Below are 21,546 nucleotides of genomic sequence, written 5' to 3'. Positions count from 1 at the left end.
CGTTTTGGCGACCTCAGAATCGGGTCTCTGCTCTTTGCGGACGATGCGGTTCTGTTGGCGTCGTCGGGCCGTGACCTTCAGCTCTCACTGGAGCGGTTCGCAGCTGAGTGTGAAGCGGCTGGGATGAGAATCAGCACCTCCAAATCTGAGACCATGGTCCTCGGTCAAAGGGTGGAATGCTCTCTCCGGGTCGGGAATGAGATCCCTCCCCAAGTGGAGGAGTTCAAGTATCTCGGGGTCTTTTTCAGGAGTGAGGGACGAATGGAGCAGGAGATTGACAGACGGATCGGTGCGGCGTCTGCAGTGATGCGGGCTCTGCACCGGCCCGTCGTGGTGAAGAAGGAGCTGAGCCAGAAGGCCAAGCTTTCCATTTACCGGTCAGTCTACGTTCCTACCCTCACCTATGGTCACGAGCTTTACAGCTACATAAAATCACAAGAAGGCAATAAAATCATTAAAAAGAATAAAAAAATTAAAAAAAACATTAAAAATAATCATTAATTAATTGATTTAAAAGTGCAGACTTTCAGGTGTCATATGCACAGCTAAACAGAACTGTTTTCAGCCTGGATTTAAACATTGTCAGAGTTGAGGCCTGTCTCACATCTTCTGGAAGACTGTTCCAGATGTTAGGAGCATAAAACTGAAACGCAGCCTCAGCTTGTTTAGTTTAGGTAGTGACCGAAACAATGAGATCGCGAATACAAGCAGCCGAAATGAGTTTCCCCCGCAGGGTGTTTGGGCCCTCCCTTTTAGCTTCTCTTCATTGGCTCCCTGTTAAATTCAGAATAGAATGTAAGATTCTTCACAATGACCGTTGGCTTGAATATGGTTGTCACAAACATAAATTCTCCAAACAGGCAGTTTATGTAAAGAATTGCAATGGTAACCATTATGAAAACGTAGTGTGTGTTCAACAGCCTGAAACACAGGCGTGTTATGGTTATTGTAAAGTGCAGACATGTGATGGATACAATTTCAGACACCAAACACCGTATGTATTTAACGAGCAACCTGCAGAACAGGCAAGACAAAGAGTGTTTACATATACAGGAAAGCTTTGGCGGAAGGAAAGCCAGAAGGAAAGAAGTAAAAGAAATTATGCTCAAAATAGTTTGTATAAGGAAAAGTATAAGGCTATGAGTAAATTGAAATATAGGTTACATAGACAGAGTGTCAAGGAAATGAATAGGACCATGTACAGGACTAATGTCACGTATCAAGCCAAGAAGAAGGAAGTGAGTGAGACCATGTGCAGGACTAATGTCACGTATCAAGAAGAAGGAGATGAGTAGAACACAGTATGCAAATGTTGAATATAAACAGCGTGTTGCAGCAGGTATGAAGCTGAATAGGCAGCAGTTGAAAGAAAAGCGCCTGCAATTTGACTTTGTTATGCAGCTTTTAGATAAAGTCAGAGATGGACCAGATTTTGTGTGTTGTGTTTGCCACAGGTTGCCGTCATCCAGACAACATATGTGTGTTGTTGATGGCTCCTACAGGGATTGCAGCATTCAATTTGCAGGCAGTAACAATCCATTCAACATTTGGTATAGGAAAGGATGTACGCTTACCGTACACTCCTTTGGGGGAGGAGAAACTTAAAGGTGGGGTAGGGGTTCTTTTTCTGGAGCATTTTTTTAACATATTGCTTGAAATACTCTTCACACCCCCATTGCAACCAATGAATTAAAAGTTTTGACACAAAAATGAAAAGTTTTAGTGGCCTCTAGAACGAACAATCCAGGAAAAACACTATCCAATCATACTGAACGATGATTGGATTCTGATGCGTCTATCAAACTGCAATCTGCTTAACTCCTTGCGTGCCAAATATTGTGATCTGCAGCTGTTGATAATAGATGAGATATCCATGGTGGATAACAATCTGTTCTCATATATTCACGGTAGATTGAGACAGATAAAACAAACTGGTGATTTTTCACCATTTGGCAATGTTAGTGTAGTTGCAGTAGGGGACTTTTTCCAGTTGCTGCCTGTAAGATGCAAGTCGTTGTCTGTGGAGGACGTTAGTAACACCTTGTGGTCGAGCTTGTTTAAAGTTGTTGAGCTAACTGAAATAGTTAGACAGAAAGACAAAGTCTTTGCTGAGTTGTTAAATAGGGTTAGGTGTCGTAGCAAAAAGACTCCGATGTTGAAAAGTGATTTGGATGTGTTGAGACGCTGTGAAACTGCTGAGGAAAGCTCTGCCTTGCACATATTTGCAACTAATAGACAAGTAAATGAGCATAACATGCAACAGCTATTTAAGGCTTGTCCAGATTACGTTGAAGTAAATGCGCAGGATTTTATTAATGATGCGAAAACAGGACAACTGAGGTTGTTAGATGGCCATCATGCCAAAGCACAAAACACCTGTTTGGTAGAGACGCTGTTCTTAGGGAAGGATGCGCGATTAATGCTGTGTAAAAATGTTGATGTGGCAGATGGCCTTGTCAATGGTGTCTGTGGTGTAGTTACTGAAGTGCTTATGTCAGAAAAGAGCAAGTTTCTACTAAAAGTCGATGTAAAATTTGATGACGATTTGGTTGGACAACAGAGGAGAAGGCAGTGCCCTAACTTGGCATTACTTTTGCAAGAGTCTATAGGTATTGAACCTGAAGAAGACAGAGCCACAAAAAACGGTGGATTGCAGCGGCAATTCCCACTGAAACTAGCGTGGGCCTGTACAGCACACAAAGTTCAAGGCCTAACTGTTGATAACGCTGTAGTTAATTTAGCAAAGATATTTTCCTCTGGCCAAGCATATGTGGCATTAAGTCGTGTTAGGACTCTTTCAGGGTTAATCATTCAGGAGTTTGAAGAGAAGCGCATATATTGCAGGGAAGATGTTCAGGATGCCATTAACAGTATGGCTCCTTTTGTGACAGGTGCTATACCTCGGCACACATTGAGCCAAAACAGTTTCACTGTGTTTTCAATGAATTTTGCAAAGTTCGACGAGACATGCAGTGGATTTGGCATTGTGTGCACAGCCCTTGCAGCCTAACTGTATTGCTGTCACAGAAATGTGGCTGCCTGCAGCCTTCACATCGGAGACAACTAAGATTGCTGGGTTCACTTTTCACAACTGTCCACGAAGTTTATCCTACAGTAGCAGCCATCCTGCCTTGCTCGCACTTCAAGACCAACAACATGGTGTAGTTGGCATGTATAGCACTGACAGTGTGGAATGAGACATTTTAGATGTCCCACGTGTCAATTTGGAATGTGTAGTGTGTAGGTTTGCTACTTACAACATAGTTCTGGCAGTTGTTTATCGACCACCATCTTATCCCATCTCTTTGTTAAAGGAAAATCTAGGGCTGTTGGTTGATTGGCTCGATTCACTGAGTAACACAGTTGCTGTCATGGGAGATTTCAATGGTGAGATTTTGAAATCATCAACAATCTCCCAGTTTCTTACAAGTAGAGGGTATGTCTAGTTAGTGACAGAACCCACAACAGAGAGGGACGCTAATTGATCACGTATATGTAAAAACCATATCTAGAGGCTTCGGTGGTGCCCACATATTTTAGTGATCATGAGGCAATAGTGTTTCGTTGCTGGTAATGTGTGAATTCAGACAAGAACTTTACCCAATTCTACATGTGTGAGGCCAGGGTGATGTTGTAAATTTGGACATGGCATGATTTTATGTTGTAAAGGTTTGGCACTTGTATTTATTATGTATGTGTGTACAAGAAATAATTATGTATCATTATCAAAGGCACATGTGTATATATTGTCAATATTTATATAATAATGTATTTTGTGTTTTAATCAATTGTAACATGTATTTACTGTTTAAAATTATGAATGAATTTATTGTTTATCACTAATAAATTGTAAGTACTGATTCCATCATTTAATATTCTAGTGATCATGAGGTGTTACTTAATATTTTTGAATAACTACAAAGAGTGATGGTGTCAGTGTTTATAACTGTCCAAAGTTTATGGTACATAGCTTACAAAGGTTTCGTTTCCTGCATTAGGACATCATTGAAGTAATATGTGTATTCATAACCACTTTATAGCCCAATTCTAAACACATGTGACCATTTAATTATACACATTTCATCAACAATATATAGTGTAGTTAATCACAGTAAAACATAAAATTCTGACACTGATATGCTGTTCCTAATGCAGGTTTTGCTTTACCTTTTCATTTAGTGTTAAAAAGCAAAAGGTACCGGTAGTGGTACTCCTGGTTTACCAGTATGGGGTTCAGTTCCCTGCGGTGTCAATCTCCTTTTCACATCTACATGAAAGGTTGTATAAGTGATCATGCAACAATACTTTGTAGTATTGTAGTAATAATCATTATGTTGGAAATGTTTTTCACTTGTATTTATTATATTTATGTGTACATGAAATAAATGTATATTATTAATAAATGCACACATGCTAAGCTATTTCAGACCTCACCCGGCAACAAGAAATTCTGTTTTCTGATTGGCTGAGAAATTTTATTTTGTGATTTGCCGATGGGTTGCTAAATCAAGACAGCTGTACCAGAGCTATTCTGAGCTGTAGGAGCGCACAGTAACCTGCCATTGACTCGTTTATAGTATCGGCCATTAGTATTTCTGTGCAATGAAGTTGATCATTTCTCAGCATGAGAAATGGCATGTGTGGCGTGTGAACGTGTGAACTTGCTGAAATGCGTGTGTTTCACGCTCATTGCGTGAGACTTGAGAGCCCTGGTTCTGCCACACTGAACTGCTGATGCAGAGAGGGTTTTTTCCATGGTGGGGCTCAATAAAACCAAGACCAGGAACACTTTGTTTCTGAATGGAACTCTGTCATCCATCATGACTGAAAATGGCTGACATTGAGCCACAGTGCTTTAAATGGGAGCCCCCAATATCAGTCATCAAGCATCAAAATCTGCCACAAACACTTACAACAACACTTTGCATAAGACTTTTCATACCTAAAACAATTCATTTAAAAATATAGCAGAATTTGGTGTAAAAGTGAAGATTTGTGATTTTGGTATAAATAAAACAATTTCTTTGTTCTTTAAGTAGGTAGTTTATGGCGATGGGATACTGCAAGGGACCAGCCCCCCCTCCCCCTTAAAAACGAAAGAAACCCCCCTGCGCAAACGGCCCGGCCCCTGCCCCGCCCAAATCTCACTCCAAGCAAACTTGAAAACTTGAGAGCCCTGGATCACGTTATCTGGAAGCTATTGAGCTAAAATGCTAATATTTACATGTAAAAATCAATAAAAATTATGAACAGAACTAAATTGTAAAAATAAAAGGTGTATTTCTTGCAGCCAGTGTAGTTACATGATCCCAAATTGATTTGGAGTCAATTGATCACATGACCTGGAAGCTATTGAGCTAAAATGCTAATATTTACAAATAAAAATTTATAAAAATTATGAACAGATCTAAAATGTAAAAACATAGAAATAAAATAAAAAGTATTTTTTGGGGCTTTTTATGCCTTTAATGTTAGAACAGTTGGAGGGAGACAGGAAGCAGAGAAAGGGGAAAGACACGCAGCACAGGGCCACTCGGTGCGGAAGTCGAGCCGGGGCCCGCTGCAGCGAGGACTGTAGCCTCTGTACATGGGGCACCTGTTTAACCCACTACGCCACGGACCGCCCCTAGTTTGCCTCTTTTGACATGAAGTTGTATGACATCACATGCTAGCAATATTTTGCAAAAAGTAGCCACCATCAGCTAGACTGTCCCCAAACAGTAGCCGCTGGTTTTTCACCATGGAGGGGTCCACACCTGCAACCAAAGGGTGCGTGTGCAGCAAGAAAATTTCTGGGGCGGATACCCACTCCACCTGCTCGGCGTGCCTCGGGCTGCAACACGCTCAGGCCGCCCTAGCAACCCTGGTAACTTGCGAGCACTTTGCGCAGTTTTCAAATAAAACCCGCCGACGCAGACTGGCGCGGCTGGCCAGCCTGTCAACCACCGATCCTATGTTGGGGGTACCCAACCCCCCACCACAGGAGTCAAAGACGGAGTGCCCCGAGGGAGACACCATCCCCAAGGGCACAAGCTGGGGCGACCAGCTTGATGCCGTCGCCCCGCTGTCAGTCCATGATGTCTCCGGAGCATGCCTGCTGGCAGCAGAGGAGGACATTGTGGATGTGATGGAGTGCTTTTTTTTTTTTTCCCTTGTCCTGTCCAGCATTATGGCAGCAGAATTGTAATCTGAATACCGTTTATGCTAAACACATTCGCTATGCCAAGGGAAGCTTTATGAATGTAAAGCTCCCCTTGATGCCCATCAACTCCTCATTTTTATTTATTTATTTATGTTACAATATTTAACATGATATGATAATAGAGCCGAACCGGACCGGGGGACAGAGAGAGAGGGAAAGCGAAGAAGAGAAAAAAAGAACAGAAACATGAAGAGACAAACATAAAAAAAAATGAAAAATCCGACAACCAGCTGCTACACCTGTAAAAACAAAACTGAAGACGATTCAAGGCTTTTGTGGGGAATCCAACCTTAGAGGCACCAGGAGCACCTGTAAGCAGACAAGCAGAGAAAAAAAAACACACAAACAAAAAATAACAAAAAACACAAGCAGCAGCAATCTCATAATACACAGGTGACCTTAGGTGCGCTTGCCCAGGGGCACTGGGCAGGCGCCCCGGGAGTCAAGAAGTGCCCACAGGTGGTTGAGGCGGCGAGCAGCGGGGAGAAGCACTGCCCACCCCCCATCAGGAACAGCACAAGCAGGCCAGAGGACAGCAGGACCCAGACCCAGTCACCCCATAAATGATATAATAAAAAAATTCAATAAATAAATACATACATCCAAGACTAGCCAATTTGTCTGTTAATCTGTGGGAGGGGTCTGCATGACCCAAGTTCTTTTTCGTGTGTTAGCTCAGTGTGTGTTTTAACTTTTGGAGTGACTGTGAACTCCTTGATTAATCCAGAATAAGTAAGTAACATTTTTCTTGTGTACCAGGCAGCTTTTTGCTGTACTTTGTGTCACGCCATGGGACTCATGTGTTAAGTTTTATGTTTTAGGTGTTCAGTTCATGTCCAGGTTTTGAGTTTCAGTCTTGTCATTTGTTTTTCCCCCTCACTCTGGTCATTGGTTCATTCACAACGGAAGTCTGGGTGCCAACCAGACCACCGCCTACTGCCACGTCATCGGGGGTCTGGGCGTCCGCCAGACCACCGCCTGTTCCTGCCATGCCGTCTGCGGTCTGGGCGTCTTCCAGACCACCGCCTGTTCCTGCCACGCCGTCTGCGGTCTGGGCGTCCGCCAGACCACTGCCTCCTGCTGCCCGAAGCCGGTACCAAATGCCCGTTTTTGGTCCCCCGCCTGACCGGCTTCGAGCCCCTCCCTTCCACCCTCAGACTGTTAAAAGTTGTGTGGGATCCACCACTTGAGGGGGGGTTCTGTCACGCCATGGGACTCATGTGCCACGCCATCTGCGGTCTGGGCGTCCGCCAGACCACCGCCTGTTCCTGCCACGCCGTCTGCGGTCTGGGCGTCCGCCAGACCACTGCCTGTTCCTGTCACGCCGTCAGAGGTCAGGGCGTCCGCCAGACCACTGCCTGTTCCTGTCACGCCGTCTGCGGTCAGGGCGTCCGCCAGACCACTGCCTGTTCCAGCCACGCCGTCAGAGGTCTGGGCGTCCGCCAGACCACTGCCTGTTCCTGTCACGCCGTCAGAGGTCAGGGCGTCCGCCAGACCACTGCCTGTTCCAGCCACGCCGTCAGAGGTCTGGGCGTCCGCCAGACCACTGCCTGTTCCTGTCACGCCGTCAGAGGTCAGGGCGTCCGCCAGACCACTGCCTGTTCCTGCCACACCGTCTGCAGTCTGGGCGTCCGCCAGACCACCGTCTATTCCTGCCACGCCATCAGAGGTCTGGGCGTCCGCCAGACCACCGCCTGTTCCTGCCAAGCCGTCTGCGGTCAGGGCGTCCGCCAGACCACCGCCTGTTCCTGCCACGCCGTCTGCGGTCAGGGCGTCCGCCAGACCACCGCCTGTTCCTGCCACACCGTCTGCAGTCTGGGCGTCCGCCAGACCACCGTCTATTCCTGCCACGCCGTCTGCGGTCAGGGCGTCCGCCAGACCACCGCCTGTTCCTGCCACGCCATCTGCGGTCTGGGCATCCGCCAGACCACCGCCTGTTCCTGCCACGCCGTCTGCGGTCTGGGCGTCCGCCAGACCACCGCCTGTTCCTGCCACGCCGTCTGCGGTCTGGGCGTCCGCCAGACCACCGCCTGTTCCTGCCACACCGTCTGCAGTCTGGGCGTCCGCCAGACCACCGTCTATTCCTGCCACGCCGTCTGCGGTCAGGGCGTCCGCCAGACCACCGCCTGTTCCTGCCACGCCGTCTGCGGTCTGGGCGTCCGCCAGACCACCGCCTGTTCCTGCCATGCCATCAGAGGTCTGGGCGTCCGCCAGACCACCGCCTGTTCCTGTCACGCCGTCAGAGGTCTGGGCGTCCGCCAGACCACCGCCTGTTCCTGTCACGCCGTCAGAGGTCTGGGCGTCCGCCAGACCACCGCCTGTTCCTGTCACGCTGTCAGAGGTCTGGGCGTCCGCCAGACCACCGCCTGTTCCTGTCACGCTGTCTGCGGTCTGGGCGTCCGCCAGACCACTGCCTCCTGCTGCCCGAAGCCGGTACCACATTCCCGTTTCTGGTCCCCCGCCTGACCAGCTTTGAGCCCCTCCTTCCCACCCAAGAACTGTTAAGGGTTGTCTGGGATCCACCCCTTGAGGGGAGGGTTCTGTCACGCCCAGGGACTCATGTGTTAAGTTTTAGGTTTTCAGTTCATGTCCAGGTTTTGAGTTTCGGTCTTGTCATTTGTTTTTCCCCCTCACTCTGGTCATTGGTTCACTCACATCATTAGTTCATTTACTGCACCCGTTAGTCATTGTCACCAGCTGCACTCACTCTCCAATCACTCCCAGCCATCTATTTAGTGTCCAGTCTCCCCCGTTTTGTCGTTGGATCTTTGTGTTTGTCACCTGCCCTTCATGCCATGCCACAACCTGTTCTGACCAAAGCAAGTATTTATTTATTCCATGCCATGAAAGCCTTGTTTGTTTTTCCCAGTTATGTTTTCTGAATCCGTCTCAGCCGCGCTTTTAGTTAGAACTTTGTTTTTGTTATTTTAGTTAATAAACCTGCCTTTCTTCTTAAGTCCGCATCCGTGTCCTTCCTTAAACCCCACCGTGACAGAAAGATCCGACCAGCAATAGACGCGGCGGACTCAGACCGTTTTTGGGATCTCTCCATTGAGTTTTGGCTCTGTTTGGAGTGGGACTCTCCGTTCCAGAGACTGCGGGTGGCTGTTGAGCTCCTGCTGTTCCTCCGGGGGTGGCACCCTGTTCTGGAGTCCGCATGGAGCCAAGCCGGAACTGTGCCGCGCGATGCCTCGCAGGACGTTTTTGGCTTGGAGCCTCATGAGGTAATTGAGCTGTACAGCTCCTCTCCCTCCGCTTCCTCAGGCTCCCAGGACCCGCAGCCCCAGGACCCAGCATTATCCGAGCTGGCCCTAGCATTGTCCGAGCTGGCCCCAGAGCCTGACCACGAGCCTGACAACGAGCCTGACCATGAGCCTGACCAAGAGCCTGACCAAGAGGCCACAGGGCCTGACCACGAGTCTGACCAAGAGGCCACAGGGCCTGACCACGAGCCTGACCACGAGCTTGACCACGAGCCTGACCACGAGCCTGACCACGAGCCTGACCACGAGCCTGACCATGAACCTGACCAAGAACCTGACCAAGAGCCTGACATCGAACCTGACATCGAACCTGACATCGAACCTGTCCCAGAACCCGACCACAAGCCCGACCATGTACCCGTCCCAGAAGCCGACCACGAACCCAGAGGCCACAGGGCCTGACAAGACCTCAGAGCCCATGGGGCCCCGGCCCATGGACTCAGTTTTCCGAGCCCCTCCCTCCCACCCCCAGACAATGGGGATGTCTGGGATCCATCCCTTAAAGGGTTGGATCCCCCCTCGCCGGACGTCCAGCCACCTGCTGGACGGTCTCCGGCTCCGTCTCCTGCTGCCACGCCGACGGGATTCTGGGCATCCAACAGACAACCGCCTCCTGCTGCCACGTCGTTGGGGGTCTGGGTGCCAACCAGACCATTGTCTCCTGCCGCCTCCTGCCGCCTTGCCAACGGAAGTCTGGGTGCCAACCAGACCACCGCCTGCTGCCACGTCATCGGGGGTCTGGGCGTCCGCCGGACCACCGCCTGCTGCCACGTCATCGGGGGTCTGGGCGTCCGCCAGACCTCCACCTTCTCCTGCCACGCTGTCTGCGGTCTGGGCGTCCGCCACACCACCGCCTGTTCCTGCCACGTCGTCTGCGGTCTGGGCGTCCGCCAGACATCTGCCTGTTCCAGCCACGCCGTCAGAGGTCTGGGCGTCCGCCAGACCACTGCCTTTTCCTGTCACGCAGTCAGATGTCTGGGCGTACGCCAGACCTCCACCTGCTCCTGCCACGCCGTCTGCAGTCGAGCCCCGCCCTCCCACCCTCGGACTGTTAAGGGTTGTCTGGGATCCACCCCTTGGGGGGGGGGGGGGTCACGCCCAGGGACTCATGTGTTAAGTTTTAGGTGTTCAGTTCATGTCCAGGTTTTGAGTTTCAGTCTTGTCATTTGTTTTCCCCCCTCACTCTGGTCATTGGTTCATTCACAACGGAAGTCTGGGTGCCGACCAGACCACCGCCTGCTGCCAAGTCATCGGGGGTCTGGGCATCGGCCAGACCACCTCCTGTTCCTGCCTTGCCGTCTGCGGTCTGGGTGTCCGCCAGACCACCGCCTGTTCCTGCCACGCCGTACCTACACTCACAGAGGTCAGATCCTCAGACAGGATGAAATCTGAACCAGCAGAGAAAAGGTTCCAGTAGGGATTCGGACCAGGAACCGTCTTGCTGTGAGGTGACGATGCTAACCACCCCACCTATGTGCAGCCCAGAGTTAAAGACCATAATCTGAAAATAGAATGTTTAAAAGATCCAAAACACTAATTCAGATATTTGGATGGAAAATGGTTCTCTGTGTTAGAGAGTTATTACTTAAAATGTGTTAAAGGACTGAAAATAAGTTCTGGGGGTTTGATTCTGCTACATCCTTCTTTTATGAGGAGTCCAAACAGTTGTTTTTTAATAATGGCTTGATCACTGCTTTTAGAGCCTTTGGACAAACACCTGAAAGATAACATGTGTTAACAACTATTGCGGCTAAATCCAACACCTTTTCGTTCAGCGCCGCTGTGAGCTAAGCAGGGGGAAATCAGTTGTCTTACGCGCACTCAATGATGTAATGTCCACACACTCATTCCGGCATTCTTCCGTTTATTGCTCTCCATATCATATAGACTCCAATAGTCCTTTCCGTTTGCAAGGTAGAGCAAACACGTTGACACAAGGCTTTTGTCTCTGCGATATGAGAAGTGCGATGCGATGTGAGAATTGCGATGCGGTACACAAAAGGATAGCCTTCCCCCGTACTCACCCCACGCCAAACTGAACTCACGCACAGGGGCCAGGTAGGGCTAATTAAGGGTTTCCAATTGCGCACCACACACGCCCAATGTCACACCCATGTCCAATGATAACCAATAAACAAAAACACAAATCAAAGTGAACCAATAACCATAATGAAAACAAAAAATATAAAGAAAATAATTATGGCTCCTACAACAACATCCATGAGGTCTGAAGTCAAGCAAAGTGGCACGTCGCTGAAGTCATCCCACTAGACTCGTGTCCAGAAAGCTTCTTAAGCCCCCCGATAGCCCCAGATAACAACAACACGGCAGCTCTGAGCTAACAATAGTACGCGTTCATTCATTCATTCGGCTTAAAGTATTGGTGAAATTAAGACATATAAGGCCTTATTTAGAGGCTGTATTGTCTCTGCCCTGCCCTTTCCCGTTATATGGACATATGCAGATATCCAGTGATCTAAATATCTTCTGTAGGATGCCGACTTCCACCCAACTGTTATCGGTGAGTAGATGCCAGAAATAAGGTGCAGGTTTAAAAAAAAACAAAAACTTTCACCTTTGGGGGTCTTAACTTCTTTGTAATGGTTCAAAGTCAGTTTTTTTTATTATTTTTTAAAACCTCGTCTTTATTTTCCTGTTGTACTTTTACAGTTCCATTTCCATTCGCTGCAATGGAGACATTGATTGTTTGTCTAATGTTCAAGTTTGTAGAGGCAACAACTGTTTGCTCTGTGGAGAGGAAGCAAAGACAAAAATAAGTCTCCTAAGATTTAAATAATTTATTACAGAATAATAAATCAAACCAGAATGAACAACCAGCAATAGTCAGCAATAATCATCAAACAGAGTCTCACTATTCGGCCCAATAGGATGCAGCCTCTTTCAACCGCGGGGGTTCAGGAGTCTGGACAACCCACTGAAGCTAAGATCAGTCCTTTCATACTGTCTTCATCACGTACACATATTTGTCCAGACAATTCAAATCCATCTTTAGTACAGAGCACGTTGGAAAATCAACCATATGACGTTAAACATTATTAGCTAAAGCAGTTCATGCAGTTCTGTTGTAAAACATTTTAGGGAAACCTAGAGAAACACAACACATTAACGAAGAACCTGAATTTCCCATTACACAAGATTTTGGTGAAAATGTGGCAAAGTCATTGCTTTGGTTGTGTTTGGGATCAAGAAGCAGCTGGCTTGGTCATTAGCAAATATTAATTAATTTCCAATGATAGTTATTGATAAAAAACAAAATGATTAGTGAAACTCTTCAATCATGTGGTACCACTGCCACAGGCAGGCGCTTATATCTATTTATAAATCTGGGACAGATATGAGACATACAGAACAGACATAAAGGCTTTGAATCTGAGCTCTGACCTTCACAACCAGCAGCTATTAGAGTAAAAATACACAATAACTACAATTTTTTTTAAAGTATTTTTTTGGGGCTTTTTATGCCTTTTAATGTTAGGACAGTTTGAGAGAGACAGGAAGCAGGGGGGAAAGACACGCAGCACAGGGCCGCTCGGTGCGGGAGTCGAACCGGGGCCAGCTGCAGCGAGGACTTTAGCCTCTGTACATGGGGCGGCTGCTTAACCAACTACGCCACCGACCACCTACAAACTAGAAAATCTTTGAAGAAATTTTGATGGGTGCCAATCTACTACCCGCCCTATCAACAAACGCTTTACTTCAGTTAAAGCCGAGAGTTTCCTGTCACATAAAAACTTTGAATGAGGTCTCTGTGATGCTGTATGGCTGAGTTATGAGGCCTCCAAAATAGGGCAGTTTTTGGCTCGTTAAGTACTTTTCAATCGATTTTCCCATTGAATAAAGAAGACAGGTCTGCTGAAGACAGTTATGTCATTTTTTATCAAGGTCCTGTTTAAAATACAGCTTTTATGGCATTTTCAAAATGCCCTCGTTAAGTGCTTTTCAATGCATTTTCCCATTGCATTGTGGGTATTTTCAAAATTCCCCTCACTATCAGTTTAAAGGAGAAAAACAGATCATTTATAACATCAAGCTGTTATAACAGGGCATCCATCTTGGCTCCGCCCTCATAAGCAGTCTTAGAACAGAGCAGGCTAACAAGGCGTTGCTACGGATACGGCACCAGCTGCGGCTCGTGTGAGTTCCAACTGACATTTGTACACAGACTATAGCCCTTTTTCCATCAGATTCTGTAGCGAATTAAAAGTTATATCGCATTACTTTGTTGCGATATAAGACGCGTTCGGTTGGTTTTCCATCAAACAGGACGATTCTAGCGAAATAAAATGACATCACCGGAACATGCTGATGCGCATTATTCTGACTCGACCAGATGATTTTCCATTACAAAAGTGGCGAATTGTAGCGAATTAGAATGCTCGGTAGCGGGAATTTAATTGCTCGCGCTGTTATTGTCAGCCTCCTGTTATAACAGTTGCTATAACTTTCAAGGCTACGTACCTTTTCACCACCGGCTTTCGTTTTATTTATTAGGCTAGTTACTTATTTAGAGTTATGGACCGCAGGATAGGACTAAACATGCTGCTAGTGCTGCTGTCAGCTTATAATAGCCGTCAGAAATTTAAGAAGGAGGATGAGAGCGAGGCGAGAATTAATTATGCTGCTTCAGGACCTCCCGAATTGTGTTTAAAAAAAGAGTCTCTGCTCTCGACCAGTTGTTTCTTTTATCATCGGACATTGTTGTTACTAGTTGTTGCTGCTGTTTTGATACAGACAGGATAGGTGAAATGGGGCGGCTGAGCGGCTCAACAACAACATTCGAATCCTCGCGCTTTACCAATACCATCTGCGCATGCGTGGCTAGTCTGAATCGCATTAACCTTTTCCATCACTTCTGTAGCGATACAACTTAGCCCTGAACCACCTATTTCGAGCGAATTGATTTAATGCGACAAAACAGGCGTTCTAGCGATTTAACCGTTTTTCCATCACATGTATCGCACTAACTTCTTGATGCGCGTCAAATTAAAGCGAATCATGTCGTTGATGGAAAAAGGGCTTATGAGTTTTTAACCTTGGAGGGTTTTTTTGACCGCACTGTCTCGAACAAACGGTCGCTGTTCAAAAAGTAAAAGTAGTATCCGAATAATTCTTGAACCGTGAGCTTCACAAGAGATAGCAGAAGCCAGCGGTGTAATTTTTCTTCAGCTACTATGTGTGGCTCGTTTTTTATGGCAGTTTTAAAATAAGTTTTCACATGAATTTTATGAGTTTAGGCGTTTATAATGGGCGGAATGCGAGCTGGAGGGTGGACTCTCTGTGCTCAGAGGCGATTTGTGAGAAATATGTGAGGCAGAGCTCAATGACTGTGACTTTGGGTGAAAGAGGACAAAAATACCTATGTTTTGAAGTAAAATGTGTCCAGATTGGGCAGATATTTTGGACATGAGAGACATTTGTTCGAGGAATTGGTGCAGTATCAAATTTTGAGTGAGGATTTAAGTGGCAGAAGCACTTGGCCGAGCTTTACTCTTCCTAAAATGGAAACTGCGGTTGTGTCAAAGTTGTATAATGTATCAACAAACCCTTTTGTTCAGTCAAAGCTGAGAGTTTCCTGTCACATATAAACTTTGAATGATGTCTGTGTGATGCTTTATGGCTGAGTTATGAGGCCTCCAAAAAATGGTAGTTTTTGCGCCAACTGCAAAAAATATCCCCTATTTTTTCCTTTTCAATGCATTTTCCCATTCACAATTTTCCAGGTTTTTCCAATTTTGCCGGAATTCCTTTTGACTAATGAGAGCCAAACATCATTGCACACTGATCGAGGTCGTTGCGCATGCAGCGGTGTGCTTTTTATGCCGGACGGACCATAGCTGCTAGACCAGTAGCGCGCCGAAAATTCATGACGAAAACGAGAAAATAACAAGAGTCTGGCAACAGATTAGTGTGTGTGTGTATGTGTGCAATTCCTTCGGCATTGGCACCCATTATAACTTCTCCTTTGAGATAGCACAATCAAGTTTTTTTAAGTTATCATGGTACCCTTTAATCAATGATACTTTTATCAATAAACACGATTGTCTTCAAAACACTATATACAACATATAGAAACAGTAAAAGACAGATAATCTGTGTGTGTATCAGAGAAGAGGGAAGAATCACTAAACAAAATGGTGACTGTGACCATTTGGTCGGTAAGGTCAGAGGATGGTGGCTGGGACCACGTGTTAGCTGAAGAAGCTACAACAAAGGCGGACATGTAGTCCACATGTTGACTGAAGATGTTGGGCTCTTTGTCTCTGTAGACATGTGGGCCAGAATGTGCAAGCTACAAGACAAAGGAAACCTTTACAGAGTGGGATGTTCAAATCACTGCTGGTTGGTCCTGGTTAACAAAGACTTCAAATGTTAGCGTGTGATTCATGTTTAAGGTGCCAGGTGAAAAAAGGAAGATAGTTAGTTTGCATCCAAGATCATAGGAAACATTAACTTAACTCAAATGAACCTTACTGAGAGTGGAGCATTACTTCCTGTCTGTGATGAGTCATAAAAACATGTAAATGTACCTGGAACACAGTGAAAATACAGATTATTGATCGCTGCTGAGAACATGGATGTTAAACATATTAACGAACACGTTTGAAAATGTCAGCAACTAAAATTAAAGGTGAAGCCGCTGCCACAGCAGAACTAAACTTCAGGTCATCGACTTCATGTGACGTTTCATCAGTACAGATTATTAAGCAGATATGAAGCTGATCAAACTGAACTGATCAGAGTTTAAAGCCAAACAGCAGCTCTGCTGACAGATCAGATCAATACATCTAAAATGTTCCTGTTTGAAGATGGAAACACTGAGTTTCACACAGATCAATAAAGTCTCATGTGAACTGTGTTCTTCATCCTGAACACATCAGATCTGTTCCACCGTCACTGAGACCTTCAGAGGTAACATCTTAGCTTTATCAGTATTAATAACTGGAAACATCTTCTCAGTGAAAGTGTGTGTGATGGTGTGTATGTGTGTGTTTGTATCAAGATCAGAGAACGTCAGCTTTCCTTTGTTCCAGTCCAGATTCACTCTGATCCTCCGGAGCTTCTTTGGTACTGACAGAAGAGTGAGTTCAGCTGCTGGTGACCATGCTCTGTATTTACCTTCGAAGAGCTCAATCACCCACAATCCAGTCGATACTCTTCCCTTCCTCTCGGCAGACTCTGCTTTCACGCCAAGTTCCCAGAATGTACTCTCTCCAACCTCGACATCCCAGCTGTGAGTCCCTGAGTTAAAGCCCTCAGAACTCAGAACAGACCAGGGAAAATCAAACCTCTCTGGATTATCAGGAAGGTTCTGTTTCTCTCCTTCACTCACAGCGGTCAGATCCTCAGACAGGATGAGCTTTGAACCAGCAGTGTTTGGGTCCATAATGAGAGGAGTGTAGCAGACCATGTCCTTCATGTTGTTCCAGATGTTGAAGGCCAGGTTGCCCAGGTGTTTGGCCTGGTCTATCAGAGCTCCTGCAGGCAGCTGTGGATCATCCAGCAGGGGGCAGCGCTGGACTCTTTCCACTGCAGCCTTGTAGTGGTTCAGGAATGAGACGCCTTCAGCTCTCAGCTCCTCCTCTGTGGCTCTGACTGTGTCTGAAAGAGCTGCCATCTCTCTGCTCAGAGCCTCCATCTTCTCCTTCATCATCCCACTCTTCTGCTGCTCTTCCTCCCTCAGTGCAGCCAGCCTGGCCTCCTCTTCCTCTGCTAAAAACTGCTGAAGCTTCTTAAACTGCTCCTTAATCTGCCTCTCTGTGTGTCGGGCCTGGACCTTAATGTGTTCTGCTGTTTGATCAAACTTCTCTGTAACTTTCTTCTGGAGCTCCAGTTTCTCCTTTAAGGGTTCCAGAGATTTCTGAAGTTCCTTCTTGTGTTGCTGTGCAGCTTCATCGATGGGTCTGATTCTGTGGTTGGAGTGTTTTTCTGAATCTCTGCAGATAAGACAAACCGGCTGCTGATGGTCCAGACAGAAGAGTTTGAGTTTCTCAGAGTGCAGACTGCAGAGAGCCTCTGAAGCTCTGTGATCTCTGTCCTGTACGAAGGACTCACACAGATTCTTCAACACCAGGTTACAGAGTGGTTCTGTCACAGATCTTCTCTTACAAACTGGACACTCTTGTGCTGGTTTGTCCTTCCACCAGCTCCTCAGACAGTCTCTACAGAAGCTGTGGCTACATGACAGAACAACAGGATCTCTGTAGATGTCATGACAGACCGAACAGCAGAAATTTCTCTCTGATCTGGAAGCCATTTAGTCTGTGAGTGAAGCTGAAAACAGCAGACAGAATACAGTCAGCCATGGCTCCCCTCCCAGCTCTACTGACTTCATCAAACTGACTGTTTGTGGTGTTTTTGGTCAAACTCACCTTCAGTGTGTGGAGTGTGAGCAGCTTGAAGTTTCCACTTCTCTCTCCTGCAGCTGGACTCGCTCAGAGGAAGCTGTGAGTTTGGTCTGAAGGTGAATCTGATCGTCTGTGTGTCTCTCTGTAGTGAAGAAGAATCTCTGACTGTTTCCTGCTCCGTCTCAGGTGAGTCGGGTGGAGCTTAAACCTGTTAGACCTGCTGCCTCACCTGTAACTAAGGTGTGTTTCATTCCATGGCTGCCAGCGGGATGACATTCATGACTTTATCTGCACAGTTCAGAACAACAAACACTATGAAGAATGTAAAGTATGTTGTTGTGATGCAGCTCTGTTAAAAACAAGAATAAGCAGCTGAGCTCAGCAAGCTTCCCATCTTCATTACATTACATTATGGTCAATTTTGCAGACGCTTTTATCCAAAGCGATTTACAATAAGTGTGTTCAACTTCGGTAGGCAAAAGAAATCTTCACAAGAAATCTTAAGTGCCTTTCCTTCCAAAACAGAAAAGCTAAGAGCATAACTTGTGCTAGAGTAAGTGAAACTAGAAAATTTCTGGAGAAATTTTGATGGGTGCCAATCTACTGCCCGCCCCATCAACAAGCCCTTTACTTCAGTTAAAGTTGAGAGTTTCCTGTCACATATAAACTTTGAATGAGGTCTCTGTGTGGCTGACTTATGAGGCCTCCAAAATAGGGAAGCTTTTGGCATTTTCCCATTGACATAAGACATGTCTGCTGAAGGCAGTTATGTTATTTTTATCAAGGTCCTGTTTAAAATACAACATTTATGGCATTTTTAAAATGGCCTCGTTAAGTGCTTTTTAATGCATTTTCCCATTGCATTGTGGGTATTTTCAAAATTCCCCTCACAATCAGTTTAAAGGAGAAGAGCAGATCAGATTTATAACATCAAGCTGTTATAACAGGGCAGCCATCTTGGCTCCTCCCTCATAAGCAGTCTTAGAACAGAGCAGGCTCACAAGGCGTTGCTACGGATACGGAACCAGCTGCGGCTCGTTTGAGTTCCAACTGACATTTGTACTATGGCCCTTTTTCCATCAACGACATGATTCGCTTTAATTTGATGCGCATCAAGAAGTTAGTGCGATACATGTGATGGAAAAACGGTTAAATCGCTAGAACGCCTGTTTTGTCGCATTAAATCAATTCGCTCGAAATAGGTGGTTCAGGGCTAAGTTGTATCGCTACAGAAGTGATGGAAAAGGTTAATGCGATTCAGACTAGCCACGCATGCGCAGATGGTATTGGTAAAGCGTGAGGATTCGAATGTTGTTGTTGAGCCGCTCAGCCGCCCCATTTCACCTATCCTGTCGGTATCAAAACAGCAGCAACAACTAGTAACAACAATGTCCGATGATAAAAGAAACAACTGGTCGAGAGCAGAGACTCTGCTTTTTTTAAACACAATTCGGGAGGTCCTGAAGCAGCATAATTAATTCTCGCCTCGCTCTCATCCTCCTTCTTAAAGCGATACTCCGGAGTAGATTCAACCTGGGATCATTTGAACCGTGATATCCAGCCAAGTAGCCCACCCGCAGTTTTTTCGATATTGGCTGAACATCAGCTGAGTTACTGAGTTATCCCGAATAGCTTCGTACAAGGGCTAATGGATCCCGGTCCGTATCTCCAAAATTACCACACTAAAATCACATGCCATGACACCAAACTTCTACAGTAGTACAAATATGGTCTGTACTCACCAAACGATGCATTTGGAAGTTTGAAAATAGTCCAGGAGTTTATTATTATCAACACAAGCCTGATAGCTTCTCTGCTGCTAAAGCTGCGTCGACGTCACTTCTGGGAGCTGGGAGCTTCAAAATAAGATGAGGGTTGATCTACTACTGTAGACAACAAAGCAAGGCTGCTCAATTTCTCCATTGATAAAATAATTTCACAACTCTGCAACATAAAAATTCATAAAAAAAACATGTAGAATATAGCATATACTTTGTTGTCTACAGTAGTAGATCAACCCTCATCTTACTTTGAAGCTCCCAGCTCCCTGAAGTGACGTCGACGCAGCTTTAGCTGCAGAGAAGCTATTAGGCTTGTGTTGATAATAATAAACTCCTGGACTATTTTCAAACTTCCAAATGCATCGCTTTTTGAGTACAGACCATATTTGTACTACTGTACTGTAGAAGTTTGGTGTCATGGCATGTGATTTTAGTGTGGTAATTTTGGAGATACTGCCAGGATCCATTAACCCTTGTACGAAGCTATTCGGGATAACTCAGTAACTCAGCTGATGTTCAGCCAATATCGAAAAAACTGCGGGTGGGCTACTTGGCTGGATGTCACCGTTCAAATGACCCCAGGTTGAATCTACTCCGGAGTATCACTTTAAATTTCTGACGGCTATTATAAGCTGACATAGCAGCACTAGCAGCATGTTTAGTCCTATCCTACGGTCCATAACTCTAAATAAGTAACTAGCCTGATAAATAAAACGAAAGCCGGTGGTGAAAAGGTACGTAGCCTTGAAAGTTATAGCAACTGTTATAACAGGAGGCTGACAATAACAGCGCGAGCAATTAAATTCCCGCTACCGAGCATTCTAATTCGCTACAATTCGCCACTTTTGTAATGGAAAATCATCTGGTCGAGTCAGAATAATGCGCATCAGCACGTTCCGGTGATGTCATTTTATTTCGCTAGAATCGTCCTGTTTGATGGAAAACCAACCGAACGCATCTTATATCGCAACAAAGTAATGCGATATAACTTTTAATTCGCTACAGAATCTGATGGAAAAAGGGCTTATGAGTTTTTAACCTTGGAGGGTTTCTTTGACCGCACTGTCTCGAACAAACGGTCGCTGTTCAAAAAGTAAAAGTCGTATCTGAATAATTCTTGAACCATAAGCTTCACAAGAGATAGCAGAAGCCAGCGGTGTAATTTTTATTTGGCTACTATGTGTGGCTAATTTTTAAAAAATGGCATTTTTAAAATAAGTTTTCACATGAATTTTATGAGTTTAGGCGTTTATAATGGGCGGAATGCGAGCTGGAGGGTTGACTCTCTGTGCTCAGAGGCGATTTATGAGAAATCTGTGAGGCAGAGCTCAATGAGTGTGACTTTGGGTAAAAGAGGACAAAAATACCTACGTTTTGAAGTCAAATTTGTCCAGATCGGGCAGATATTTTGGACATGAGAGGCATTTGTTCGAGGAATTGATGCAGTATCAAATTTTGAGTGATATTTAAGTGGGAGAAGCACCTCGGCCGAGCTTTACTCTTCCTAAAACGTAAACTGCGGTTGTGTCAAAGCTGTATAATGCATCAACAAACCCTTTTGCTCAGTTAAAGCCGAGAGTTTCCTGTCACATATAAACTTTGAATGATGTCTGTGTGATGCTTTATGGCTGAGTTATGAGGCTTCCAAAATAGGGTTGTTTTTGCGCCAACTGCAAAAAACTGCCCTATTTTTTTCATTTTCAATGCATTTTCCCATCCACCATTTTCCCGTTGTTTCCAATTTTGCCGGAATTCCTTTCGACTAATGAGAGCCAAACGTCATTGCACACCGATCGAGGTCGCTCAAAAGATCAATACATCTAAAATGTTCCTGTTTGAAGATGAAAACACGGAGTTTCACACAGATCAATAAAGTCTCATGTGAACTGTGTTCTTCATCCTGAACACATCAGATCTGTTCCACCGTCACTGAG

The 21,546-nt window shown here is 45.6% G+C and overlaps 1 protein-coding gene across 1 annotated transcript; it reads right to left on the bottom strand.

The window, feature by feature from the left end:
• Positions 1-14,226: 14,226 nt before the first annotated feature.
• LOC142377656 (nuclear factor 7, ovary-like) lies at positions 14,227-17,740 on the bottom strand. The gene has a single exon (XM_075461964.1). It carries the CDS (start codon positions 17,738-17,740, stop codon positions 16,361-16,363), a length of 1,380 nt encoding a protein of 459 aa, XP_075318079.1. The 3' UTR covers positions 14,227-16,360.
• Between the last annotated feature and the right edge of the window lie 3,806 nt (positions 17,741-21,546).

Source organism: Odontesthes bonariensis, chromosome 3, assembly GCF_027942865.1.
Source record: "Odontesthes bonariensis isolate fOdoBon6 chromosome 3, fOdoBon6.hap1, whole genome shotgun sequence".
Classification (NCBI taxonomy): domain Eukaryota; kingdom Metazoa; phylum Chordata; class Actinopteri; order Atheriniformes; family Atherinopsidae; genus Odontesthes; species Odontesthes bonariensis.
The sequence above is the reverse complement of the archived record's forward strand: the minus strand, read 5'-3'. Positions and strand labels throughout refer to the sequence as shown.

Excerpts from the sequence above, each read along its gene's own strand:
- LOC142377656 (XM_075461964.1), bottom strand. The coding sequence starts at position 17,740 with ATGGCTTCCAGATCAGAGAGAAATTTCTGCTGTTCGGTCTGTCATGAC.